This window comes from Podarcis melisellensis (assembly GCF_964234715.1).
Source record: "Podarcis melisellensis genome assembly, chromosome: 15".
NCBI classification, from domain to species: domain Eukaryota; kingdom Metazoa; phylum Chordata; class Lepidosauria; order Squamata; family Lacertidae; genus Podarcis; species Podarcis melisellensis.
The window spans coordinates 15,961,170-15,986,241 of record NC_138532.1 but is presented as its reverse complement, the minus strand read 5'-3'; the positions used below and the strand labels follow the sequence as shown (position 1 = coordinate 15,986,241).

The window sequence follows — 25,072 nt, the reverse complement described above, 5'->3', positions numbered from 1 at the left end:
GGCTCCGCCTTGCCTCTCTTCCAGGCCGGAGGGTGGGGGCAGGACCGGCAGAGGGGGCGTGGCCATTCCCTGGGTGCCGCTGCTGCCGCTAACACCTGCCTGCTTACCTGCCTGCCGCTTTCCCCTCTCGCTGCGCAGTTGCCCCTCTGGGCCAGAGGAGCAGTGGGAGGCTCACGGCGCATTCCTTCCTTGTAGGCGAAGTGGTTCCCCGGAGCAAGCGGCGCTGCGTGCTGGAAAGGAAGCAGCCCTACAGTGGGGACGAGTGGTGCTCAGGACCAGACAGCGAGGAGGAAGAGGAGAAGCCTCTCAGCAGCGCCCACAGTGAGTCGTCCTCATCCCCCACATGTGTGTCTTTCATGTCCAGGTGTGCGTGGTGAAATACTGGCCCCTAGTGGCTTAGAATGAGCCCTTTGGGCTCCTTGACTTGCAGCATTTCGAGCATCGCTTACTCTGGGATTTGCATGTTTTGCTTCCTGAAACTGCAGTGAATTGACACCCCAAAACCTTTGCCTACAGCCCTTCAAAGCAGCGGGCAGCAGCCCCGCCGGAGCACACACACAAACCATACATTTAAACTACACCCCTGCCCCAAGAATATTGGGAGCTGTAGTTCGGTCAGAGTGCCAGGAATTGTAGCTCTGTGAGGGGTGAACTACAGTTTGCAGGATACCGTGAGTGGGGTGGGGGAAATGGACTTTAAACATACAGGGTTTTTCACAGCATCCGTCTCCTTCGGTTCTTTGCGGCTGTTCAGTTTCTTCTTATTATGGAGCGCATTTATTACCGGTATGCTGTTTTATTTATGCTAAAAATTCGGTCTCACTTTTCTGGTTGGGTGGAGAGGCGCAAAGCAACTAACTGGATTGTTGTACATATGAATTGTTACATAGGTTTTTTTAAAAAAACCAACAACAACACAATAACAATAATCATTAAAAGCAGCAAAGTAGTAGTAGTGGTAGTTATTATTATTATTATTATTATTAATAATAATAATAATAATACCCCGCCCATCTGGCTGGGCTTCCCCAGCCACTCTGGGCGGCTTCCAGCAAAATATTAAAATACTATAACGCATCAAACATTAAAAGCTTCCCAAAGTAAATAACAGACACCCCTTGAAACAGACACACATACAGCCATGACTTCCCATCTCTTTTCCTTTGGCCATTCCAGCCATTTCCTTAGTGAGAAGCCTCCCCACCTTCATCTCCCCCAGCAAAGAGCGATCTGTGATAGCTGGAACCAGCACAATGTGAAATGCATGGGGGACAAGGAGGGCTGGGAACCTTCTCTTGCTGTGTTCTTTTTGCAGGTATGACCAGGAAATATCATCACATTCAGGATGGGGATTGAAATAAACTGGGAAGGAGGTTGAGGCTCCCTGGATATGGACCTCCAGGCTTTTCAGCTCCCAGCTCCGAGGTTCTCCTGGTGGACCCAACAGCTGACCAGCGGCTCCTGCTCTTGGCTTTCTAACTCCTCCTCTCCCCTCCCACTGCAGATTGTAATGTAGCGGAGTCGGCAATGACCGCGGCCTCGCAGCTGGGCCCAGGACCCAATCCGCTGCCAGCCTTGAGCGAGAGCAACGCGTCCGGCACGCCCCATGGAGCAACCCCCGGCCTGAGGTCAGACACCAGGAACAGTGGCGGGAAGCAGCCATTGCAGTTTGTTTATGTCTTCACGACGCACCTCGCTAACACGTAAGCCTTCATGTGGCGGGTAGTCCTTCCTCTACCCGTGGCTTCTCCTGTGGGCACGGCTTGGTGGGTGGCTTTCCAAAAAACCCCACTTCTACCCAGAGTTTGTGCCCCTCTCGGCTTCTCCCCTCGACTCCCCTCACCTGTGGCTGAGGCCTTGAGGCTCATGCTTCTCCCTAATGGGAATGGAAAGGCCCTCCAGCCACACTGGGGCAGCGTAGAGTCAAAGGAAGCGTTGGGTTCCCTGGGACCCTCCCCCTTCCTCAGCCAAGGCACCCCTTCCCTTGCATTCAGGGACCCCAGTCATGGGTACCGTTGGTGGGGAAACAACAGGCAGGGGAAGGGGAGAGCCCAGGTTTCTTAATGGGATGCATGTGGGCAGGGCCGGCAAGACGTCTGCTTGATAGCCTGCCTTGTTTGTGTTTGCAGGGCGGCAGAAGCTGTCCTTCAAGGCCGAGCGGACTCCATCCTGGGCTACCACCAGCAGCATGTGCCCCGGGCCAAGTTGGATCAGGTAGGAAAAGGATGGGGGCTCAGGGCTTCGGAACTGCTGAGGGCAGAGGTGTCACGGTCCTGTTCACAGGCGATCAAAGTCGTGGCATAGGACATCAGGGCCAGGGGCAAGATGGGGTGGGAGCAGGGACGGGGGGCCAGGAGTCAGGAAGCCAAGAGTCCTAGGGTCAGAGAGCCGGGAGTCAAGATGCCGAGGGTCCGAGGGTCAGGAAGCAAGGTATCACGAAGTCAGGGGTCTGAGGATCAAGAAGCAGGGAGTCAAGAAGCCAGGGTTCAAGGATCAGGAAGCAAGAAGCCAAACACAGCAAGGCAGGAAACATGTTGCTGTGGCAAAGAGCCGAAGGGAAATGCTCAGCTCTTGCCACCAGGTGCTGTGAGTTACCAGTCAGCCTCACCTGTGCGGCTGCGCCTTGCGTCTTCAGAACAAACCTAGGAAGGCCCCAGTCCTGCAAAATCCTATTGGTCACAGGGCCTGGCTCCTGCACGCACACCTGACAAGGGGTTGTCAACCTGGTCCCTCCCACCCACTAGTGGGCATTTCAGGATTCTAGGTGGGCGGTAGGGGGTTCTAAGGCACAAGCTGAATCCTCCTTCCATCGAGCACTGGTGGGCGGTAAGGAAGTTTTACCATCAAGAAAGATGCATTAGTGGGCGGTAGGTATAAAATGGTTGACTACCCCTGGCTGAGGGTTTGGGTTGGCGCGGGCCACACCATTGAAGGTGAAGGTTGGACGTGTGCACCCTGGAACAAGGCATCCATCCACCCCACTGACCCTCCTTCTTTCCTTCCCTGCAGGTGCCCATCCCAAAGATACAAGCCACTCCCGAGCCGCTGCCCATCAACCCGTCTCCTGCCAGCACCCCCCAGTCCCAGCCCGCTGTGCCCCCGAGTAGCCAAGCCCAGGGGCAGCCTCCGGCTTCCGCACCACCACCTCCCCAGCCTCCGGCACCCCCACCGCTGGGTCTTGGCCAAGGACCGCTGCCCACGGCCGGCCCCCTCCCACAAGAGGGGGCTCCCGAGGATGCCCGCCGGGACCTGACCCCCAACTCCGTGGGGAACGGCAGCAGCAGCAGCACCGCCCCCAGCGGCACCCATCCTAACACGCCCACCGCCCCCAGCTCCTTGCCTGCTGGGGCAGCCGATGGATTGATGGGGGAAGGGGCCAACGCCGGGCCCCCCTCGGCGGGGAACGGGCCCCGCAACGCCCTCAACACGGAGGGCCTCTCCAAGGAGCAGCTGGAGCACCGTGAGCGGTCTCTGCAGACCCTGCGGGACATTGAGCGCCTGCTCTTGCGCAGCAGCGAGGCCGAGCCCTTCCTCAAGGGGAGCCCCGGGGCTGGCGAGGGGGGCGTCCTGCCTCCCCAGGCCCCTCCACCGCAGGCCCCCCAGGCCCCACCCCCTGGGGCCGCCGGCTTGAAGAAATACGAGGAGCCCTTGCAGTCCATGATCTCGCAGACTCAGAGCCTGGGGGGCCCCAGCCTGGAGCAGGAGGGCCCTGTTCCCTCCGGAGTGGACATGGGGCAGCAGATGAACATGATGATGCAGCGGCTGGGCCAGGACAGCCTGACGCCCGAGCAGGTGGCCTGGCGGAAGCTGCAGGAGGAGTACTACGAGGAAAAGCGGCGCAAGGAGGAGCAGGTGGGCATGCACGGCGGGCGGCCCCTGCAGGACATGATGCTGCCCCAGCCCATGGGCACAATGATGCTGCGGGGGCCTCCGCCGCCCTACCACAGCAAGCCCGGCGAGCAGTGGCTGCTGCGGGGCGTGCCCATGGACATGCCCGAGCAGATGCAGCTGCGGCCGTCCTTCGCGGGGCCGCGATTCCCCGGGAACCAGATGCAGAGGGGCTTCGGGGGCATCCCGAACCTGCCCCTTGAGTCGCTGGGCCCCATGGGCAGCGTGCAGCGCCCCCCGAGGCCCGGCATGGCCTGGAACGAGGACATGCCCATGGCGGGGCCTGGCAACTTCGCCCCCGGGAACCTGCCCTACCTGCCGGGACAGGGCGAGGCGGAGCGCTTCGTGACGCCGCGGGCTCGTGAGGAGATGTTGCGGCACCACCTGGAGAAGCGGCAGGGGGCGATGCAGCGGCCTCTGGGCATGGAGATGGAGCGCATGATGCAGGCGCACCGGCAGGTGGAGCCGGCCATGTTTGCCGGGGAGGGGCTGGGCATGGAGTTTGGGGGCTCGCGGGCCATGATGAGCCCGCCGCTGCGGGACATGGAGCCGGCACTGGGCCCCGGCAACCTCAACATGAACATGAACGTCAACATGAACATGAACATGAACTTGAACGTGCAGATGACGCCTCAGCAGCAGCAGATGCTGATGTCGCAGAAGATGCGCGGCCCCGAGATGATGCCCTCTGAGGAAATGGCTCGGCTGCGTGCCCCCAACGGCACTGCAGCCATGATGGGGGGCCCCCCGAAAATGATGATGGGCTCACCGTTCCCCAGTCAGGGGCAGCAGCAGCCGCCACCGCCGCCTCAGCAGCAGCAACAAGGCTTCCCAGGCATGCAGGGCCCGTACCCTCCTGTGCCACAGGAGATGAGCAACACCACAGACATGTTTGGCCCCGAGCAGGGGGGCATGGGCAGCACCACGCGGCTCAGCCACATCCCCCTGCCCCCCACCACCAGCGCCCCGTCCACAAACATGCACCAGGCGCCCGTCAGAGGCCTGGGCCGCCGCCCTTCCGACCTGGCCCTCAACATGGGGCAGATGAACTCTCCCAACGTGGGCCGCCTCAAGTCTCCAACGCTCAGCCAAGTTCATTCCCCGCTGGGCACCTCCCCTTCCGCCAACCTCAAGTCCCCGCAGACGCCCTCCGCCATGGTCAACCTGCCAGCTGCCAGTGCCACCAGCGCCCCACTCAAGTCCCCGCAGGTTCTCAGCTCCGTGCTCAACGTCCGATCCCCGACCAGCTCCCCCGGCCACCTCAAGTCCCCGTCCATGGCCGTCTCTTCTCCAGGGTGGGCGCCCTCGCCCAAAAACGCCCTTTCCAGCCCTGGCATTGGGCAGAGCAAGCCAGCCCTTGGAATGAGCAACTCTGCACCCCTGGGCAGCATCGAGCAAGGTAATGGGCCTAGATTGTATCCTGAGGGCAGGGACTGCAAAAGGAGCATGTTGCAGTTTTAAATTGAAATGCGACTCTCCTGTTCCTTTTTTTTAAAAATAAAAAGAGTAAAGCCTACATTTATCTTAAAATCAGTTGTTCTTATCAAACAGGAAGTAGGCATCTTTTTTTAAAATGGAAATAAAACAGGGCGGGGGGGAGTGTCTGCATTAGATGTCAAGCATTGCAAGTACGGCTCAATAGATTAACCATTATATTATTATTTCCTTGATGCTGAGTTTTGGCTGCTAACAAGTTATCAGCAACATCTGGGTCCAGACACTCTCCTGCTGCCCTGCACACCAAGCCCATTCTCTGGGCCCTTCTATGTGCTCCTGTCGCCCTGCTTTATGCGGTGCTTGCAGTTCTCAGGTTGTATGTGCCGTTCTGCCAACTTTCAATGAATATTTGCTTCCTGTTTCATAAAAAGGTAAAGGGTACCCCTGACCATTAGGCCCAGTCGTGACCGACTCTGGGGTTACGGCGCTCATCTCACTTTATTGGCCGAGGGAGCCAGCGTTTGCCCACAGACAGCTTCCGGGTCATGTGGCCAGCATGATTAAGTCGCTTCTGGTGAACCAGAGCAGCGCACGGAAACGCCGTTTACCTTCCTGCCGGAGCAGTACCTATTTATCTACTTGCACTTTAATGTGCTTTCGAACTGCTAGGTTGGCAGGAGCTGGGACCGATAGGAAAACACAAATTATTGGGAAGAAGGGTCAGCCCTTTCCTGTTTCTGGAAAGAGCTGGGCAGTGGGTCTGAAAGCAGGTGGTCTGTTTCTGTGTTCCGAGAGAACCTTCAAATGGAAACCCTATTGAAATAGGAATGCTATGTATGCCAGCTTTCTCCAACCTGGTGCTCTCTAGATGATTTGAACTGCAACTCCGTCGCAGCCTCTACTGGTTGGGGTTACTGGGAGTTGTAGTCCAACCTATCTGGAGAGTTACAGGTAGGTAGCTGTGTTGGTCTGCCGTAGTCGAAACAAAATAAAAAAAAAACCTTTCAGTAGCACCTTAGAGACCAACAAAGTTTGTTATTGGTATGAGCTTTCGTGTGCTGCCACATACATCTGGACAACACCATTACTGGCCCCAACAACATCAAACATACCATCTCAGGACTATTTAATTGCTCATCTTCTAACATTGTGTATGCCATCAAATGCCAACTGTGCCCTTCAGCTCTCTATATTGGACAAACAGGCCAAACCCTACGCCAAAGGATAAAGGTAAAGGTAAAGGTACCCCTGCCTGTACGGGCCAGTCTTGACAGACTCTGGGGTTGTGCACCCATCTCACTTAAGAGGCCAGGGGCCAGCGCTGTCCGGAGACACTTCCGGGTCACGTGGCCAGCGTGACATCGCTGCTCTGGCGAGCCAGAGCCGCACACGGAAACGCCGTTTACCTTCCCGCTGGTAAGCGGTCCCTATTTATCTACTTGCACCCGGAGGTGCTTTCGAACTGCTAGGTTGGCAGGCGCTGGGACCGAGCAGCGGGAGCGCACCCCGCCGCAGGGATTCAAACCGCCGACCTTTCGATTGGCAAGTCCTAGGCTCTGAGGCTTTAACCCACAGCGCCACCTGTGTCCCTTACGCCAAAGGATAAATGGACATAAATCTGATATCAGGAATCACAAGACAGAGAAACCAGTAGGAGAACACTTCAATCTCCCAGGACATTCTACACAAGATCTCAAAGTAGCTGTTTTATTACAAAAGAATTTCAGAAATAGACTGGAAAGAGAAGTTGCTGGATTGCAACTTATTACCAAACTTAAAACCATGGAGAGACCTGGTCTGAATAGAGACATTGGATTCTTATCTCATTATACATGATATAGCTATTTTTAGCCACCACACCCATTGCTTTTTCCTGTAAGACCAATTGCAGTCTTTAACAGTCATCAACAGGTTTACCACACCTATCAGCCAATCACTCATTCCCACCACCCTTCTGAGTAATACCCCTCCCCACCCTCTCACTGTTTCAGTGTATCTGAAGAGGAACGGCTAAGGGAGCTGGGCATGTTTAGCCTGGAGAAGAGGAGGTTAAGGGGTGATATGATAGCCATGTTCAAATATATAAAAGGATGTCACATAGAGGAGGGAGAAAGGTTGTTTTCTGCTGCTCCAGAGAAGCGGACACGGAGCAATGGATCCAAACTACAAGAAAGAAGATTCCACCTAAACATTAGGAAGAACTTCCTGACAGTAAGAGCTGTTCGACAGTGGAATTTGCTGCCAAGGAGTGTGGTGGAGTCTCCTTCTTTGGAGGTCTTTAAGCCGAGGCTTGACAACCATATGTCAGGAGTGCTCTGATGGTGTTTCCTGCTTGGCAGGGGGTTGGACTCAATGGCCCTTGTGGTCTCTTCCAACTCTATGATTCTATGATTCTAAGTCTGCATGCACACGAAAGCTCATACCAATAACAAACTTAGTTGGTCTCTAAGGTGCTACTGGAAGGAAGGAATTTTTTTATTTTGTTTCGACTATCTGGAGAGCACTAGGTTGTGAATGTTGCATATATGTGCATGTTTTCATCCTTCAACTAGCAGGCACTTTTAATCAAAAATATACCTGAAGTATATGTGGAAAACGGTGGTTTTTAAAAACATGACCTGAACATACTTTTTCATCAACTCTTTGACCTTTCCCACACTGGTGGGTTGGGTGCGAGTGAAACGCAGTGGCGATCATATCTCTTTGATTACAAATGCCGCCCTCACTCTGGGGCCAAGATGTGCCACTGTCTTTGGCTGGCGTTGTTGGGGTGGGCATTTGTTCCTGCGCAAGCGCTGCTCCATACCCTTGGGGCAGTTGACCACAGAAAATGTTCAGAGGTTTCTACCCCCCTCCATAGGAAGCCTGTCGGTCCAGTGGCCTAGTATCGTTCCATACTGACTGGCAGCCATAGGCCCTTCAAGGTTTCAGACTTAGGTGGTCTTTCCCAGTTCTGCCGGGAAATGTGGTTCTCTGCCGCAGAACCACAGCCCTTCCACACAAATATTTCTCTATGCGTCCAAGCAAGGGGTGTTGTCCCGGTTCAGGGATGCTGTGGAGGCTGCTGCCAGCCGACCTCCTGCTTTGAATCTTGGTTCCTAAGCCGCTTGCTGTCTCTCTCATTACAGGTCCGATGGCGCCTGGGCCTAGGAGCAGCTCCTCTGCCCCACCTAGCAACCCCTCTGGCCCCCTGAACCCCAACCTGCCTTTTCCTTCCTCTCCAGATCCACCCCCGTCCCAGAACCCCTTGTCACTCATGATGTCCCAGATGTCCAAGTACGCCATGCCCAGCTCCACCCCTCTCTACCACAACGCCATCAAGACCATCGCCACCTCGGACGATGAAATGATGCCCGACCGGCCAATGCTTCCGCCAGGTGCCATGTCTGGTAGGTATCGGTATCGTGGGGCCCGCATCTGGCTGGATAGGGAAAGGAAGTGGGGCTGCCTGCTGCTGCCTCTTCAACCATAGGGTCGTGCAAATCTCCTGCAGTGCCTTTTTTTGTGGCTGGCAGGGAGAGTCTCCAGCTCCTTCCCTCAGTCGTCCCGGAGAGGCTGCTTCAGATATTCCTGCAACCCTGAGAACCCCAACAGGCATTTTGGCTAAATGCAGGTTAAATGGCACTCGAAGTGGCAGCTGCTCTCTTTGCCTTCCTTCGTGATCTCTGCTGCCAACTGTGCTGGCTAGAAAGGGCATCTCTAGCTGCAGTGGGGTGAGCCCCTGGCACCTTCCTCCAGTTATTTCTGGGGAGAGAAGTGGGGAATGTGCCTTTCCTCCCTTAATAAATAATTCTGTCTTGAGAGAGTTTGGGGTGGGGTGGGGCTGCCATTGCTGAGCCTCAACACGCCAACCCTGCTTCTGTCCTGCCTTTTGGGGGTGCGGGTGGGGGGCGCTTGGTCCCCATGGCTTCTTTGCTTCCTGTTGCCTTGCCTGCCACCTAACAGCCCCCCCTCTCTCTTTCTTCCTCCAGGCATGGGTGGGAACCAGCCCAACCAGATGCACATGAACTCCGTGGGGCCAGCTCCTGCTCACAGCCCCATGGGAATGAACCTGCCGGGGCAGCAGCCACTCTCGCACGAGCCCTCAATGTCCTCGCCAAGCCCCCTGGGCGCCAACATTCCCATGCACAGCGGTGCGCCCCCCCAGAACCCGATGATGCTGCCCCCCAATGCCCAGGACTCCCTGAACCAGCCCTGCGGCCCTTCCGGACAGCTGCTCTTCCCCCCGCGCCTCCAGCAGCCCCCTGCGAATGGGGGCAATATGCCCATGGCTCCCGGGGGCGGCGGTGTCCAGCAACACTATCCGCCAGGCTTGGGACTGCCCCCGGAGGAGCTGCCCCCACCACAGCCGGGGCAAATGCCGCCGCAACAGCAGCAGCGCATGGCTGGGAGGATGCCACCGGAGCCCTACCCATCGGTGCTTCCTGGTGTGGCTTCGGTGCTCAACGACCCGGAGCTGAGCGACGTGATCCGCCCCACGCCCACCGGCATCCCCGAATTCGACTTGTCGCGCATCATCCCGTCCGAGAAGCCCAGCAGCACGCTGCAGTACTTCCCCAAGGGCGAGGGCCCGGGGCCCAAGCCACAGCCGCCCTCCAACCTGCATCTCATGAACTTGCAGAACATGATGGCAGAGCAGGCCCCGGCCCGGCCCGGCCCTCCGGGCATGCAGCGTGGGATGGCCATGTGCCACCCGGGACAGGTGCCCCCCGTGCTGGGCAGGACAGGCCTGGCGCCCCAGCAAGCCATGATGAGCAACAGCATGCACCAGGGCATGATGTTGCCCCAGCAGCAGAACCTCCTTGCCCAGCAGAACTTCCTGCTCATGCAGGCCAAGCAGCGCAGCATGTCCGTCTCGGGGGAGATGTATGCGCAGCCGGGTCACATGATCTCCCCGCAAGGCTCGCTCATGGGCCCCCCACCCCAGCAGAACCTCATGGTCTCACACCCCATGCGGCAGCGCAGCGTCTCCCTGGACGGTCAGATGAGCTACGGCCCAGGAGCGGGCGGCATGGCCAACCTGCCCTTCTGAGGCTGGCAGTGGGGAGCCTCCTGGCGCAGCCATGCTGATGCCAGCCCCTGTCTCTGCCCTGGCACAGAGTTTGGTTTGGATCTTTCCTCTGAGTGTGAATTTCTTTCTCTCTTGGTTTCTCTCTCTTTTTCTCTTTTTTTAAGTAACCAAAATGTGCAAGAGGGTTTGGAACAGCTGTAAATAGGTTGGGGGGAAGCAGCAGCAGCAGCAGCAAAGTTTTGCTGGCTTGGAATTGTTTGTATTTCTGTGTTTTAATAGAAGCCTCAAAACCTGTTTTTTTTGGAAGAAACAAATGAAAATACAACCCATTGACAAAGTTTGACTCATTGTGGACTGGAAATCCCGAGCTCGAGGGCCCAGATGCAGGTTCCACCAGCTGATTCTCTCTGCTAGGTGCCAGCTAGTCAGATGATGCAGTGGCCCTCTGCGTAGTCTGGCAGAATGCCTCCTCCTCCCCCCTTTCCCCTTTTCCCTATGTGAGGGAAGGATGTCCTTTGGCTTGTATGGTTTTGGTCCAGTCTAGCCATGCTGTCAGCCCAGCAGCTCTACTCTGGGTTACTACTTTGGCACACAACCATATATATTTTCCCCCAGAACTCTGCACAAGACATTGGTCCCCTAGCAGGTTGGGAGTCTGCCTGCCTCTCTTCTCTCTCATGTGTGCAATTATTGCATTTGGAAATGAATGGCCCTCTTCTACAAACACACACACACAGCCAGAATGGGAAATGTAACTTAAATGTTGGCCACCTCCTCCCACGTTTAGCGCCCTCTTCTTCCACAGTTTCCGCTCCAAGGTTCCTGATTTGCATCTGTAAGATGGGAGAACAGAAATGCCAGCATTCCCATCTTATTTTGGCTTGTTGCAGTTGCCACATACGTTCTCTCACAGGTCGAGCAACCCTTTGCTCTGGTGCATCTCTTCCTGTCCCCTGCCCACCCCCTCAAAAAAACCACACACCTCTATACACATATGTCACATAATGAGAGCAAAGTGGGGAGACGTCATAGTAACTATGATTCAGTCCATGTCAAACGAATGTTTCATTGATCTCCTTTATTTGATTTGGCTTGAATGATAGAAACGAGCCAGTTGAATGAATGGAGACTAAAAAAGCTGGCTTTGCCAGAGCTCTGAATCGGAACGTTTGAAAAGCCCCGTCTGCACTTTTGGACTGTTCCGGATTGAAATATTTGCATACAGGAAAAGTGAGCAGCTTGATGACTAAAAGCAAATACAATGCAGATCTGTGATACGACAAAGTTCTAGGCACCTAGTATTAAGGAGTGGGTGCTCCCCACATCTCCCCATGCTCTTCTGCGCTTGTTCCAGTGCTGCACACACCTCGGTAGCATTTATCTGTTTTTGCTTGAGAAAGGCCTTGTTCGCTCCCCACCAAGCCTCTATGGCAAACACCCATCACCAGCTGAGTGGTACCAAGATGGCACCAGGACCTGCAAACCTGCGATTGCTCACAAGGACGACATTCCCAAGCCCTTAGAGCGTGCCACGTAATAAAGCCAAAATCACCTGCCCTATTTTAAATTCCATCTGGCCCTTTGAAAGGTGTGTAGTACTCCTTGCAGAAGTGTGGAGATGTCTTCATCCTCCCGCTGGCAGCAAAGATGACCTGGGTGGCATCTAAGGTGTTCTGTGCACTCAAAACTGATCAGTGAAAGGGGTACAGAAGTGAGGGAAGGGGAAGCAGGGAGTCAGTTGTCCTGAAAATCAAAGGGAAATGTTCCTGGTTTGCGTATTTGCCCTGGTGGCTGTTGCCCCAGCCGAAGCCTGTGATCCTGATCCTCTGTGGCAGCCACACCTGCCAGGTGTGTCACCTTCCAATCTGCTGCGTCTGGTTCATCAGCAATATGGTGGTCCTGGGCCCCTTGCCACGCAGTCATTCGCACAGCCCTTTGCTCCCTCCCTGCCTCACCTTGCGCTGTGAACGTTGTCCAGTCTTGTGTATTGTGCTTTCTCGCTCAGCTCCCCAGCTTGAGCGGCGTCTGCTGAAAGTCTGCCCTGTTCTCCTCTGTCTCTTGCCACAACCTGTCCATTTCCCGTTCTCAACACACACACATGCACACACACCTGACCCAAGCGATGCAATTTCAAGCAATCCAAAATGCCCACAACGGATGTGTTTGTGCCCAGGTAATGGGGACTGGCCCGCTTTCTTGTCATCCCATGTGGGGAGGGGGAAGGCCCCTCTCCCTGCCACCCATGCATTTTGTACCATTCTATAAATATATATATATATAAATATAAATATATAAATACAATATGTGAAGACATCTTATTGGTTTTTATTTTGAAATGATTTCTAGGCTTGTTTTTGGGTATCTGTGCTGCCTGTAACGTATTGATTGACCTGTTTTATAGGTGCCTTTTTATTAAAAAGACATTTCAAAACTCGCTTGGAAGGAGCCTTTTGTGGTGTCTTTGAGAGTGGGCAGGAAAGGGCTGCTTGCTAGTCTAATGTATGATTGAGAAGGGCCCCGATTCTGCAGGGCTGGTTTATCTGGACTTTCCCTGGCCACAATATTCTGTGCATGTACACACACACCCTCGTGATAAGAGCCATTTTCTGCTGATAAGGGTAATGTGTTAGTCACTAAGTGGCTCTGGACTTGGTTGTATCCGATTCGATTCAGGGTATTCCATTTACAGTCGTACTTTGGTTCTTGAACAGAATGCATTCTGGGAGTCCGTTCGACTTCCGGAACTGTTCGAAAACCGGAACACTCACTTCCGGTTTTTGATCATTCAGGAAGCAAAATGTATGAGTTCAGGGCGTTTGACAACCAAGGTACGACTGTACTATTGCTCTAAGGGAGACTGCAAAGTCTCAGCCTTCCCAAGAATCTCTCCAGGCCTTCGTTTTGCCATCCTGAGCCTGTTTTGTTTCACAAACGGATGCCAGCAGGAACAGGAGGGGAAAGTGGGCACAAAATCACTTTATTTAATGTCCCCTCTGATATTATTTGCAATAGGAGCAGAGTTATGCTGAGTAACATTTCACACAAGCTTCTCATGCCCCCCCTCCACACACAGCCCTCCCTAGCTGCATGAGCAACACACACACACACCTTGCCAGCTCCCAAACAAACAAGGACTCCTGCGCAGGTAGCAGGTGTTGCACTGATAGGAGATGTTCACCTTGTTGAATGGGGAGCTGCATGCAATCCCAGTGTGCAAGTCCAATTGAGGTTCCCTGCTGAAAGAGAGCGGCTGCAGAGTTGGCTTTCCACGGAGTAAGGCAATGTGTCAGGTTGCATTTCCCACTGGCCGTGGAGGATGTGGAAGGTGAGAATTTCACCCATTTGGTCCAAAGGAAATCTGGGATGGGAGAATTGCGTTTGTTTACCAGGAAGTTAGTGGTAGTAGGGAAACCAACTTAAAAGAGTTCACCCTGTGCTGTTGGTGCTGGCTTCAGTCTTTCCACTGAGCTAGGAAGGCAAACGTCTGCCCTTTGTTTACTTCCTGGGCAGGGTACCCTGGCTGCAGACATCCTTACTTGAGCGCTGGCAAGACAGCTCAGCTGCCAAGTTGCACAGAGGCCACTTTGCACCATGGGATTCCCTTGTCCAAGCAAGAGGAATTTAAACGGGCAGCCATAACATGTCCATCGAGCATGGCGCTGCTCTTTTCCCTTTCAGAGTCTGTGACAACACCAGCAGCTTCTCTTTGGGTTTGCTTTGCCTCATCTTGCTCGCTTAAAAGCTACTCTGGGGAATATCTGAATGGGTCTCCAGTTGGGGAGTCCAAAACAACTTCAGGAGAACTGGGCAGTGGCCACAGGTATTTCCAGATCCTGTTTGGAACAAGCTCATTACTGGGCATAGGCCAGTGCCAGGTAGGGGGAACTGTGATGGAGAGAGGGACCTGACCCTGTTTCCTTTCACGGTGTTTTCCTGCCTTTCCCTAAATAATTTTGTAGAATGCTGCAGGGGTCAAGATTTGGTACAACTGTTGGGAAGGAAGTTTTGGAGGGGAAAATTTTTTTGAGTTGCAAAGGTTTTAGGTTATAAAGCCCCTTTCACCCAGAATTTCATTTTAAAATAAAAATCATGTGGAACATTTGGTTAGGCCAGAACGTAACGAACTGGTTTTTATAGGCTTGTTGAGTATAGAATCCTGTACACAAAATATTGGAGATTATTTCCAACACTTAAAGAATAGATGGGTAAAATATATGACTGTCCTTTATTTATTAAAATGTATATATACCCTTTTTTTTATTGGCTTCTTGAGAATAGAATTCTGTACACAAAATAATGGAGATTATTTCCAACACTTAATATTAACGAATAGATGGATAAAATATGTGACTGCCCTTTATTTATTAAAAAAAATTATATACTGCTATTCATAAAAATAGAGTGGTTAACAACAGTTGTACATAGAGCCATACAATATAAACGGTATTAAAATGTTAAAATCAGAAATCAGCTATTATGGAAAGATGTATTCTTAATTGCCTGCATAGGCCTCATGGAACAGAAATGTTTCCAGCAGCTGTTTAAAAGTTGGAACAGAAGGTGTCTGTTGAATCTTTTGTTTGTAGCTATTGCTAACTCCACAACCTTTTAAGGCTATCGAGAAGGGAGAGAGGCGTAAAAACTTGGTAAAATGAAAGATATTTATTGATTATGGTTTATTCCCAAATATGAGTTATGAGTTTACCATGTATTAATGAATAATTTGGTAATAAGTAATGGTGTATGTGTGTGTGTGTACGTACGGAGTTTCCTAGGGTTGCCATACATCCGGAAGCAGTGTCCGGGCAGAAACTGGCAAAATATCTGTGAAAATTTGGATGTATGGCAGCGTATTTTTTGCCAATTTACCTTTAAAATAGCTCAAAAACGTCATTTTTTTGCGATTTTGCACAAAAAGTTCAGCAATTTGGGCAAAACTAAAAAAAGATCAACAACTTTGGGCAAAAAAAGCTCAATAATTTTGTGTCTGGATTTTCATTTTTTGAAATATGGCAACCATAGGTCTCTCTTAACCCCCCCCCCCTTTGAAATTGTGCTTTTCGAAAGTGAGATTACGGTACATACTCTGCTGCTTTTTTCTGTTATAATCTGCCATTTTATTTCAAATTTACTTAATTTCTTGATATAGTATCGTGTATGTTTTAGCAATAGGGAAAAAAAACATTTCACCAAAAAAAAGAAAAAAAGAAAGCCTGGTGGGAGGGTCTGGGGCTTGTGGATTTCATTAAGAGCCCCCAATTCCCCCCCTCCCCGAATGTTGAGCACGGGGTAAGCAGCAGGATAAGAGTCTCTGCGGCCCCAGAGGAAGTCATGGGGGCCATAGTAGATTAATAGTGGGGCTCCCCCTTTGTATGCCTGGGCTAACCTTGTGCTCACAACTTGAGCAGATGCTTGTGAGTCGTCTTGGTTGAACGCTGGGGCACAGCAGAGCTCTGGATGAATAGGCAGGAGAGGAGAGTATTTCAACACAAAGGATTGGCAGGGCTTGCACTGAAGCTGACAGTTACACATTTTCCGAGGCCCGGGGGGGCAGGGGGAAGCACTAAGGGAATATGAACCTCGGAAGCAAAAGCAGGATCTGTATCTGGAAGCATCGCATGTTCGCCAACATCACGGGACTCTATTCCAAGGAAGCTGGAAGGAGTGTGCACATTCATCACACACAGGAAGGTGGTGCCTGGCTTGCTAAGCGAGGTTCTGATCGTCCAGTCTTTGGTCTGTCGATACATGCTTCTGACTTGGCCTAAGCTGAGCCCCAGACTCTCCCCCCTGAGCCCTTTGGTCAGCTGGGGCTGGGGGACAAGAGGAGGAAGAAGGAGAGCTTTTGAATGTGGTTAGGGGATTTGTGGAAGATGGGGAGGAAGGGTGGCGGTTGACGAGTGATATGTTGGTCTCTGCGGTGCTGCTATCCATCCTGCAGGTGCCCAGGATGTCCTGCAGGGTGCTCTGGCTCAGGCAGCCCAGACTGTTCAGAAGTCGGCAAGCGTCGTGACGGAACCGGATGCCCACAAAAGCATAGAGGATGGGGTTGAGGCAGCAGTGGCTGAAGGCAACCATCTCGGTCAGAATAATGGCTGCGTTCAGCTCAACTGCACACCCGTTGTTAGCGGTAGCCAGTTTGTTGAGGGTGTCCAGGAAGATCACCACGTGGTATGGAGTCCAGCAGACCAAGAAGACGCTGGTGACCAAAATGGCTACTCGAACCACTTTCTGCCGCTTCAGCCGCTGGGAGCGGCACAGGACCCTCACGATGGCTATGTAGCAGAAGCACATGACCAGCGAAGGCAGGAAGAAGCCCACAATGTGATACAGGAAGCGTGTGGCCAGCCACGCATTGATCCCGTGTTTGCCGTATTCTCTGAAGTGGCAGATGCTGGGCTGGTTGTCCCTGCTCGGCCAGACTTCTGTGAAGAGCAGGTCAGGCAATGTCAGCAGCAGGGAGACGATCCAAACTCCCAGGCATGTCAGGTGGACGGAGATGGCTCTCTGCTTCTGGAAGGCCCACAGCGCGTGCACCACGGCCAGGTAGCGCTCCACGCTGATGCAACCCAGCAGCAGGCTGCTGCTGTAGAAGTTGATTCTGTTGGTGGCGCTGAGCACCTTGCAGAGGAAAGGTCCAAAGATCCAACCGGCTATGTTCTGGACAACCCCAAAGGGGAAGGTGAACACGAGCAAAAGGTTCGCCAAGGCCAGGTGGAAGAGGAAGAGCTCGGTGGAGCTGCGGGAGCGTCGGTAGCACCACAGGATCACAATCACCATCAGGTTTCCGACACCCCCCAGCAAGAAGATCAGCATGTAGACGAAAGGGACCAGGAATGCCCTTAACTGATGGGTGGTGCTCTCATCCATCGTGGGGCACATGTAGTCGGTGTAATTGGAGAGTTGGTCCGCATAGTCCGACGTATTGTAATCATCTAACTGTGGAACAGAAAGCAAGACAAAGTCATTACCAGGTGATGTAGCAGGGATAGAAATGTTATTTCCCCAGGCCTGTGTGAGTGTCTGGAGGCATAGCTGTCAACGTTTCCCATTTTTAAAGGGAAATTCCCTTATTCCAAATAGGATTCCACGCAAGAAAAGGGGAAAGTTGACAGCTATGGTCTGGAGGTGGTTGGAGGATGGATGCTGGCTAACAGATTGAGGTTGAATCCTGACAGGACTGGTGACTGGGGACCATATAACACCGGTCCTGGAAGAACTACATTGGCTCCCAGTACATTTCCGAGCACAATTCAAAGTGTTGGCACAGACCTTTAAAGCCCTAAATGGCCTCAGCCCAGTATACCTGAAGGAGCGTCTCCACCCCCATCACCCAGCCCGGACACTGAGGTCCAGCTCTGAGGGCCTTCTGGTGGTTCCCTCCCTGTGAGAATTGAGGTTACAAGGAACCAGGCAGAGGGCCTTCTCGGTAGTGGCGCCCGCCCTGTGGAATGCGCTCCCATTAGCTGTCAAGGAAATAAGCAACTATCTGACTTTTAGAAGACATCTGAAGGCAACCCTGTTTAAGAAAGTTTTTAATGTTTAATGTTTTATCATGCTTTTGATATTCTGTTTGGAGCCGCCCAGAGTGGCTGGCGAAACCCAGCCAGATGGGCAGGATATAAATAATAAATTATTATTATTATTATTATTAGGCTGCTTGGTTTCTGCCAAATTGTTTTTATTGATTTTACAAATTTTATCGAACCCACCACAAACTAAAACTAATTTAATACAATCAATCAGTCATGTATTGTGTTTGACTAAAAGCCATTACATATTCGGTAACAGATCCAGCAAGTCAATTAAAACCTGTTAAAAGAAATCCAGAGATATACATCCATTTACAATAAGTCAAATTAATGAATCACCTGCACAGCCTACAGCATTGGCTTTTATATACTGCAGCTAACACGAATACTTTAAGCGGCTTTAGCAAATAGGGCTGTTTTGTACGTGGCAAGCGAATCACAGTCAGCTAATAGTCAACATATTTTCACTTTAAGGTTCTGTCCCTGTAGCAGTGCCAGCATCTGTTCCTAAAAAATCTCTTTCTGGGGTTTTGATAGAGCTGACAATGGAGTATATAACTGGGGAGATCTTCTACCTCACAACCCCACAAATATAAAGTCTTAAATGCCTTGGAACACTTCTATAACTTCCATCTAAAACTGATGTAGGCATTGTTTGAAAACTGAGAGCTGTAAATGCAGTTCTTGGGGAGGCAAGTTAAGTTGACTGCAAGTACAGTACTGAGCTCTGGTGTGCAATGGCGTAGCGTGGGGGGTGCAGGGGGGCCTAGCCGCACCAGGCGCAACATCTGGGGGTTAGGGTTAGGGGGCGCAAATTCACGGGTTAGGGGGCGCAAGTTACTTGCCTTGCCCCGGGTGCTGACAACCCACGCTACGCCACTGCTGGTGTGGTTAGATTTCAGCCAATAGTACCAGTGGGAGAATTCTGAGATATGGATTAGAGTTAAGTCTTCCTTGTTATCCTGTTTATAAATCCAATCCCTAAGCAGTCTTTTAACTCCAGGGAATACAAAAATATCTGTTGTCTGGTTTTTTTGAGGCTAGCAGGTCTTGTACTAACTTCTTGTACTCACACCCTTCTTTCATTTTTTCTCCAGGCAGAGTCTAGGCAAGAGGTCCTCTGGCATATCAAGGACCCTTTTATAGTGCGAAAAAGTAGCCATCTCTGCTCTAGCTTTTACAGTGGTACCTCGGGTTAAGTACTTAATTCATTCTGGAGGTCCGTTTTTAACCTGAAACTGTTCTTAACCTGAAGCACCACTTTAGCTAATGGGGCCTCCTGCTGCTGCCGCACCGCCAGAGCACAATTTCTGTTTTCATCCTGAAGCAAAGTTCTTAACCCGAGGTACTATTTCTGGGTTAGCAGAGTCTGCAACCTGAAGCATATGTAACCTGAAGCGTATGTAGCCCAAGGTACCACTGTACAGACACCACGCCTGTCTCTGTCCTAAGGAAGGTAGCTGGGGTACCTGGAAGTACTGCCTGCAGATACTTTAGGAACTTATTCTGGCACACTTCCAGGTCTTTCAGGGTATTATGATTCATTCCCCAAATCTCAATACCGTACTGCATCTGAGCTACTACTTTCCCAAGATAAACATTTAGGGCTGGTTTTACCAGCCTGCCACCTTTAGAATAGAAAAACTTCAGGATAGCATAGGCTGACTTCTGCTGACTTCTGTTATATTTTGTAGCTGAGGTTTCCAGGAATTTTTCTCATCAAAATATACCCCCAAATACTCTGGGCGGCTCCCAACAGAATATTAAACAGAATAAAACATCACTTGGGGGTATGTTTGCCAAAGACAAAATCTTTGAAAGTGATGGTGACAGCAGTCCTAATGGACCAACTGCTAATTAGGACCTGCTAACGTTACCAGAATGGCCCCCAGTTTCAGAACAAGAAGTGATCTTAAAGGTGCCTTAATGACTGACAAAAGTACTGGAGAGGACATAATCCCTTCAGAGTTCTTTAAGAATAATTCTGAGTGGTGGTCTCCCCTCCTAGCAAAATTATTTTCTTATATAAACTACTGGCACTTTCGCTGAGGACTGGAAGCAGAGTATTATCATCCCAATTCTCAGGAAAGGTGACAAACATAACCCCCAGAACTATCGGCCTATTAGTTTATTGGATATAAGCTCTAAAATTTAATACAATTTGCCCCAAAATTGACTTCCTGCACTCCATCCTTGATGCGTCCATAATTTCCTCTTGTTGCTGCATGGCCTCCTTTGGCAATCTTCACAGAACTCTAGCCCAATGGTTGCCATCAATTTGATTTGAAGTAATTTTTTAATGAAATGGTTTTAGAATGTTGTATTATTTTATTGTTGTTAGCCGCCCTGAGCCCGGCCTCGGCTGGGGAGGGCGGGATATAAATAAAAAATTATTATTATTATTATTATTATTATTATTATTATTATTATTATTATTTATTGTTTTGGAACCTCATAGCTTCTGGTACCCACCCCACACGGTCAATCTAGGAAGATACCATGGTCAATGCTATCGAAAAACACTGAGAGATCAAGAAAGAGTGATAAACTATGCAGAGCTGGCTAAACTAACATATAAACTGCGAGATAAGGACAACTGTGACTTCAAAGAAGAATGGGAACTTTTTACAATTTACTTAAAAAGACAACAAAATGAATTGGACTCCTTGGCAGGTTTTGAATAAACACACACAAATTTATTGATTGTTAACATAGCAAATAGATAATATAAGAATTTGTACAATTTAACAGTATGCAGAGAATAATATGTGTTGAAAAATCAGAGAGAGGAGTTGAGGGAAGTCTCTCTTTTGATGGGGAAGTGGAGGGGAAAGGGGGGAAATAATGAATATGATATGTTCTGATATTTTGATATGTTGAAGTTGTTAATTAAAAAAAAACTTTAAAAAAGAGAGAGGGATCAAGAAAAAGTGATAGGGTTGTCCTCCTCTGTCCCTCATTCAATACCAGATCATCCAACAGGGCAATCCAAGCTGATTCAGTCCCCAAAGCTGGAAGTGGTATTCAACTACATTTTTACTCTGAGTAGACCTATTGGAATTCATGAATATGACAGGTCTATTAATTCCAGTGGGTCTGCTCTGAGTAAAAATTTAGTTGAGCACCACCCCATATCTGCTAAAGACTCAAGAGACATATTTGAACCAGGACCTGCCAGTCACAGCTTTCAATCTGCCAGATTGCAGATTCATTTGATGCCTTTGTTGGACCCGTATCTGATGCAAATACTTCTAAATAAGGCCCAAGCTGCTCCCTCAAGATAGCAATCATCCTCGCTGCTCACAATGACCCATTTCTTTCAGTTTTCTCATTCGGTTTGAACAAACTTTCTCTCAGAAAGGATGTTGTGGTTTTCAGCTGCAGAGAAGCAACTTGGTTGATACTTTCTGGTGCCTGGTGCTGACAAGCTGCTGTGCTGTTTGTTTTGCTGTCTGGACCTGAGAGGAATTACGCCTGCCTAACAATGGATCTGGGACGTGGGTGGCGCTGTGGGTTAAACCACAGAGCCTTGGGCTTGCCGATCAGAAGGTGGTGGTTCGAATCCCCGCGATGGGGTTAGCTCCTGTTGCTCGGTCCCTGCTCCTGCCTACCTAGCAGTTCAAAAACATGTCAAAGTGCAAGTAGATAAATAGGTACAACTCCAGCAGGAAGGTAAACGGCGTTTCCGTGCGCTGCTCTGGTTCTCCAGAAGCGGCTTAGTCATGTTGGCCACATGACCCGGAAGCTGTACCCTGGCTCCCTCTGCCAATAAAGTGAGATGAGTACTGCAACCCCAGAGTCGGCCAAGATTGGACCTAATGGTCAGGAGTCCCTTAACCTTTACCTAACAATGGATCTATAGCTTCATTAGACATGAATGACCAAGAGCAGCTAGTGCTCTATTCTTTAGCCTACAAGATCTGGACTTAAACAGTCCAGTTTTGTTGGAACATGGAAGTACAAAACAGACACACAGCCTTCTGGGTGAGATCAGGGTCATGGGGATCCCATTCTCAGCAGAAGTCCAACTTTTCATGGTGTTGATTGATTGATTGTCCCAAGCAGCAAAGCCATCTCTTTCTCCTCTTTGAACAGTTTTTTAAAGTGTGCAATCCTCACCCTCCACATTTAAAAGTACTGAACAAATGTTTAATCAGATTATGTCACCATTGGGGGTGGCAAGTTTAAGACTGAAATGTGATTTAAAAACAACATCATTTCAAGTACTTGAAAGGGTGAACTACTGCATTCCTGACATATACAGTAAAGGGAGCGTAAACACAAAAAGGCAATCAGAATTCAACCCCCAAAAGTGTTAACGGGAGTGAGCTCACCTCCTGACCCCAAAACATACACCTGATTATTTTAGTTTTGTCTGAATGAAACTATTCTTTTGTTTAACACTGCAATTTTTGTTCAGAGTCATTTAGAAGCTCTGATCAAAAACCACATCAACCTCATATGCCAAAGTGGTTGCAACTAGGCAGATTGCAGAGCTCCCATAGACATAAAGCCAGCTGAACTAGGATAACTTAGCCCTTGTAACTTATTCCTTTAGAAGGAATAAGTTATCCCAGTTCAAGCATATGTTGGCTCAGCCTAGCAGTGACTGTGGCATAAGAATAAGAGAACATCTCTGGATCTGAAGGTCAGTTAAGGTCAGTTAACTGATAGATTATTTTTAGAAAGTTCTCAGACTATAACCCTACCTCTCTGCCAAGTAGAGATTGAGCGGTCTGCCAAATTTGGTTCTTTCACTTTCTATTTTTTCTATAATATTAATTTTTCTCTCCACATTTCTGCAGAAATTTGCAATAACAAAACCTCATGAAAATTCATTGGCGTTGCAGTGCAAATTTCTCTCAATGAACTCATTTCTGTATAAAGTTTTGACTAATGTACACATTTTTGTAAGCAATCACCCCAAACGTAATGCCTTTTGTATATCATTTTCACCAATTTATTTATATTCATGCACACTTTCCTCTAATACCGTATATGCATTATTGTAAGCACTGTTTAGTTGGAGAACTTTGTTGCAAAATGCGGATAAGAGTGAATATCAAAGGATGGTGGCGTTTTAGTTTTCATATTGTTTTGGGAAGTGCTAGTTTGATAAATTTGCCTTTAAATGCAAACTGAATCGCATTCCCCCTCATCCCTATCGCCAGTTGCTCTCAAATTAGCTAACAATATGAAATATTCTCTGACAATTTGTCTCATAACAATACAACAATAAACACAGGCTTAAAAGCATATTCTCCAAGACTCTCAGCAGCAAAGGAGGCTGAATAGAAGGTGGAGCCTACACACACACACACACACACACACACACACACACACTTACTTACACTTGCATGGTCTTCTGTTCAATTAGCCTGAACTCCCCCCCCCCCCAATTCTTTGGAAGGCTGAACCCAAGACCCTTTAGAGGTCTGCTACTTAGGTTAAATGTGCTTTGAGCCATTAAATAAAAGATTGACAGGAGGCCACCGCAGTGTGGTACAGTCCAGCAAGAGCTGAATGGAGAAACAGGACAAGAATGACTTTTGTGCCTCCACACCCACGCACTGCGTTTTTAAGTGTCGGCTCACCAGCCGGAGAGAGGGAGAAATGAGAATTCATCTTTCTCTCTAGGGGGATGAGGGGAGCAGCTTTCTTGCTCTCTCTCCCATGGGACTCGGTGGTTATGGTGTCCTGCCTGCAGCGGAAATCTCACCAATCTGTGAAGTACCAGCCAAACCACCATTGCAGGCAACTTCCTCCTGTTGATGAAAAGCGCCCAGATCCTGCTCTCAGCTTCTCAAAGGTGTCTTCTTCTGAAACCCATTTGCATACTGGGACTCATACCCCCTTTGCCATGGCACCCTCTTTAGACTTCACTCAGCCCCAACCCCCCTGCACACACATGCTATTCTACACACACGCAGCCACAACTTGCACAGAGTGAGCTAGTCCAAATTAGACAACTGTGTGTCAGTTGCCTCTGTGTGGCCATGCTGACGTCTTAGCGATATGTGGAAGGAGCGATCTACAGACTCAAGAATGGACCACAAGCACCTTCCGAGTCTTTGCTGGAGAAAACCTCCCCATCAAATATAATTGCACAACTTTAATTTGACAGTACACATGAATGAAGCCCACCTGAAAAGAGTTACAATTCAGAAGCACCCCAGAAGTTGCTTTGGCTAAAACAGCTTGATGTGCCCATTCCTCTCTGCAACATTTCCTAGCCTTAGGATGGAACTCGCTCTCCGGGGCTGAGACTACATCTTTAGACTTGCACAGACCTCTTTGAGAGGGGAGATGCTCTAGAGAGCCCAAAGAGCCACAAATCCACAAAGCCCCCCACCCCGAAGGATTTCAGCCCACAACTTCCATTTGTAATATTTCAACTTGTAAGCATCCCAAATGACACGTCTCGAATCCCAACCCTCACCCTTCCGTTGCCCCACTGTGGAAGCTGAGCCTATGCCAAACTAGCCACAACTCACCATGAAGTTATCAATGGAGATCCCTGTCATTTCTATTACTTGAGAGTCAACCATCCTCAGCAGAGTCTCGCTTTGTCTTCAGAGACTGCAGCTAGTAGGAGGAAGGGACGGGTGAAGAAGGCTCCTAAATTGCTTTGCAAGGCAAATTGAGAATCTCCACCCACACACTCCAGAATCACGTTTTTTAAATTATCATTGAAAAAGTCCCCTGTTGTTGTTTTCGGGGGGTGGGGGGTGGAACAAAAAACTTCCTCCATTTCCTGGTATTTCAGAGTGTTCAGTGAAGTTCTCTGTCCCCTTTGCTTGAAATAAATACTACTACTACTACTACTCCTACTACTACTCCTACTACTACTCCTACTTATTATTATGAGGACAGAGGTGCCTGGCGTTCTCTGGTCCATGGGGTCACAAAGAGTCGGACACGACTAAACGACTAAACAACAACAACAACAACAACTTATTATTATTATTATTATTTACACTGCCCATCTGGTTGGGTTGCCCCAGCCACTCTGGGTGGCTTCCAACACATTAAAAACATAATAAAACCTCAAACGTTAATAGTAACAATTTGATCCAATATAAAAGTCTCAATAACTTTAAAATGAACAATTTATATCAAACAAAGCAACATTCAACAATCCATCAGAATCTAATGGTAAACAGTAAAAGTAAACATCAAGAAAGAATAATTAAACAGTTCACAC

General features: G+C 49.9%; 2 protein-coding genes across 4 annotated transcripts in view; one reads left to right on the top strand and one right to left on the bottom strand.

The window, feature by feature from the left end:
- BCL9L (BCL9 like) overlaps positions 1 to 12,770 on the top strand; it is a 43,896-nt gene extending 31,126 nt beyond the window's left edge. For 2 of the 3 annotated variants that reach the window (XM_081890831.1, XM_081890829.1), the window contains exons 3-8: positions 196 to 321; positions 1,505 to 1,703; positions 2,130 to 2,214; positions 3,010 to 5,287; positions 8,454 to 8,714; positions 9,297 to 12,770. In XM_081890831.1, the coding sequence (XP_081746957.1) occupies positions 196 to 321; positions 1,505 to 1,703; positions 2,130 to 2,214; positions 3,010 to 5,287; positions 8,454 to 8,714; positions 9,297 to 10,357 (4,010 nt within the window). In that variant the 3' untranslated portion in view covers positions 10,358 to 12,770. The remainder of the gene's footprint in view (positions 1 to 195; positions 322 to 1,504; positions 1,704 to 2,129; positions 2,215 to 3,009; positions 5,288 to 8,453; positions 8,715 to 9,296) is intronic. The other variant, XM_081890830.1, reaches the window with a different exon arrangement.
- A 2,213-nt stretch (positions 12,771 to 14,983) lies between these two features.
- CXCR5 (C-X-C motif chemokine receptor 5) lies at positions 14,984 to 24,447 on the bottom strand. The gene is made up of 2 exons (XM_081891063.1): positions 24,363 to 24,447; positions 14,984 to 17,275 (listed from the first exon to the last, which is right to left on the bottom strand). The coding sequence occupies exons 1-2, from the start codon at positions 24,414 to 24,416 to the stop codon at positions 16,043 to 16,045; spliced, it is 1,287 nt and encodes a 428-aa protein (XP_081747189.1). The 5' UTR covers positions 24,417 to 24,447; the 3' UTR covers positions 14,984 to 16,042.
- Between the last annotated feature and the right edge of the window lie 625 nt (positions 24,448 to 25,072).

Coding starts and splice junctions, on each gene's coding strand:
- CXCR5 (XM_081891063.1), bottom strand. CDS start 24,416: ATGGTTGACTCTCAAGTAATAGAAATGACAGGGATCTCCATTGATAAC. Junction 17,276..24,362: donor TCTCCATTGATAACTTCATG/GTGAGTTGTGGC, acceptor TCTGTTCCACAG/TTAGATGATTACAATACGTC.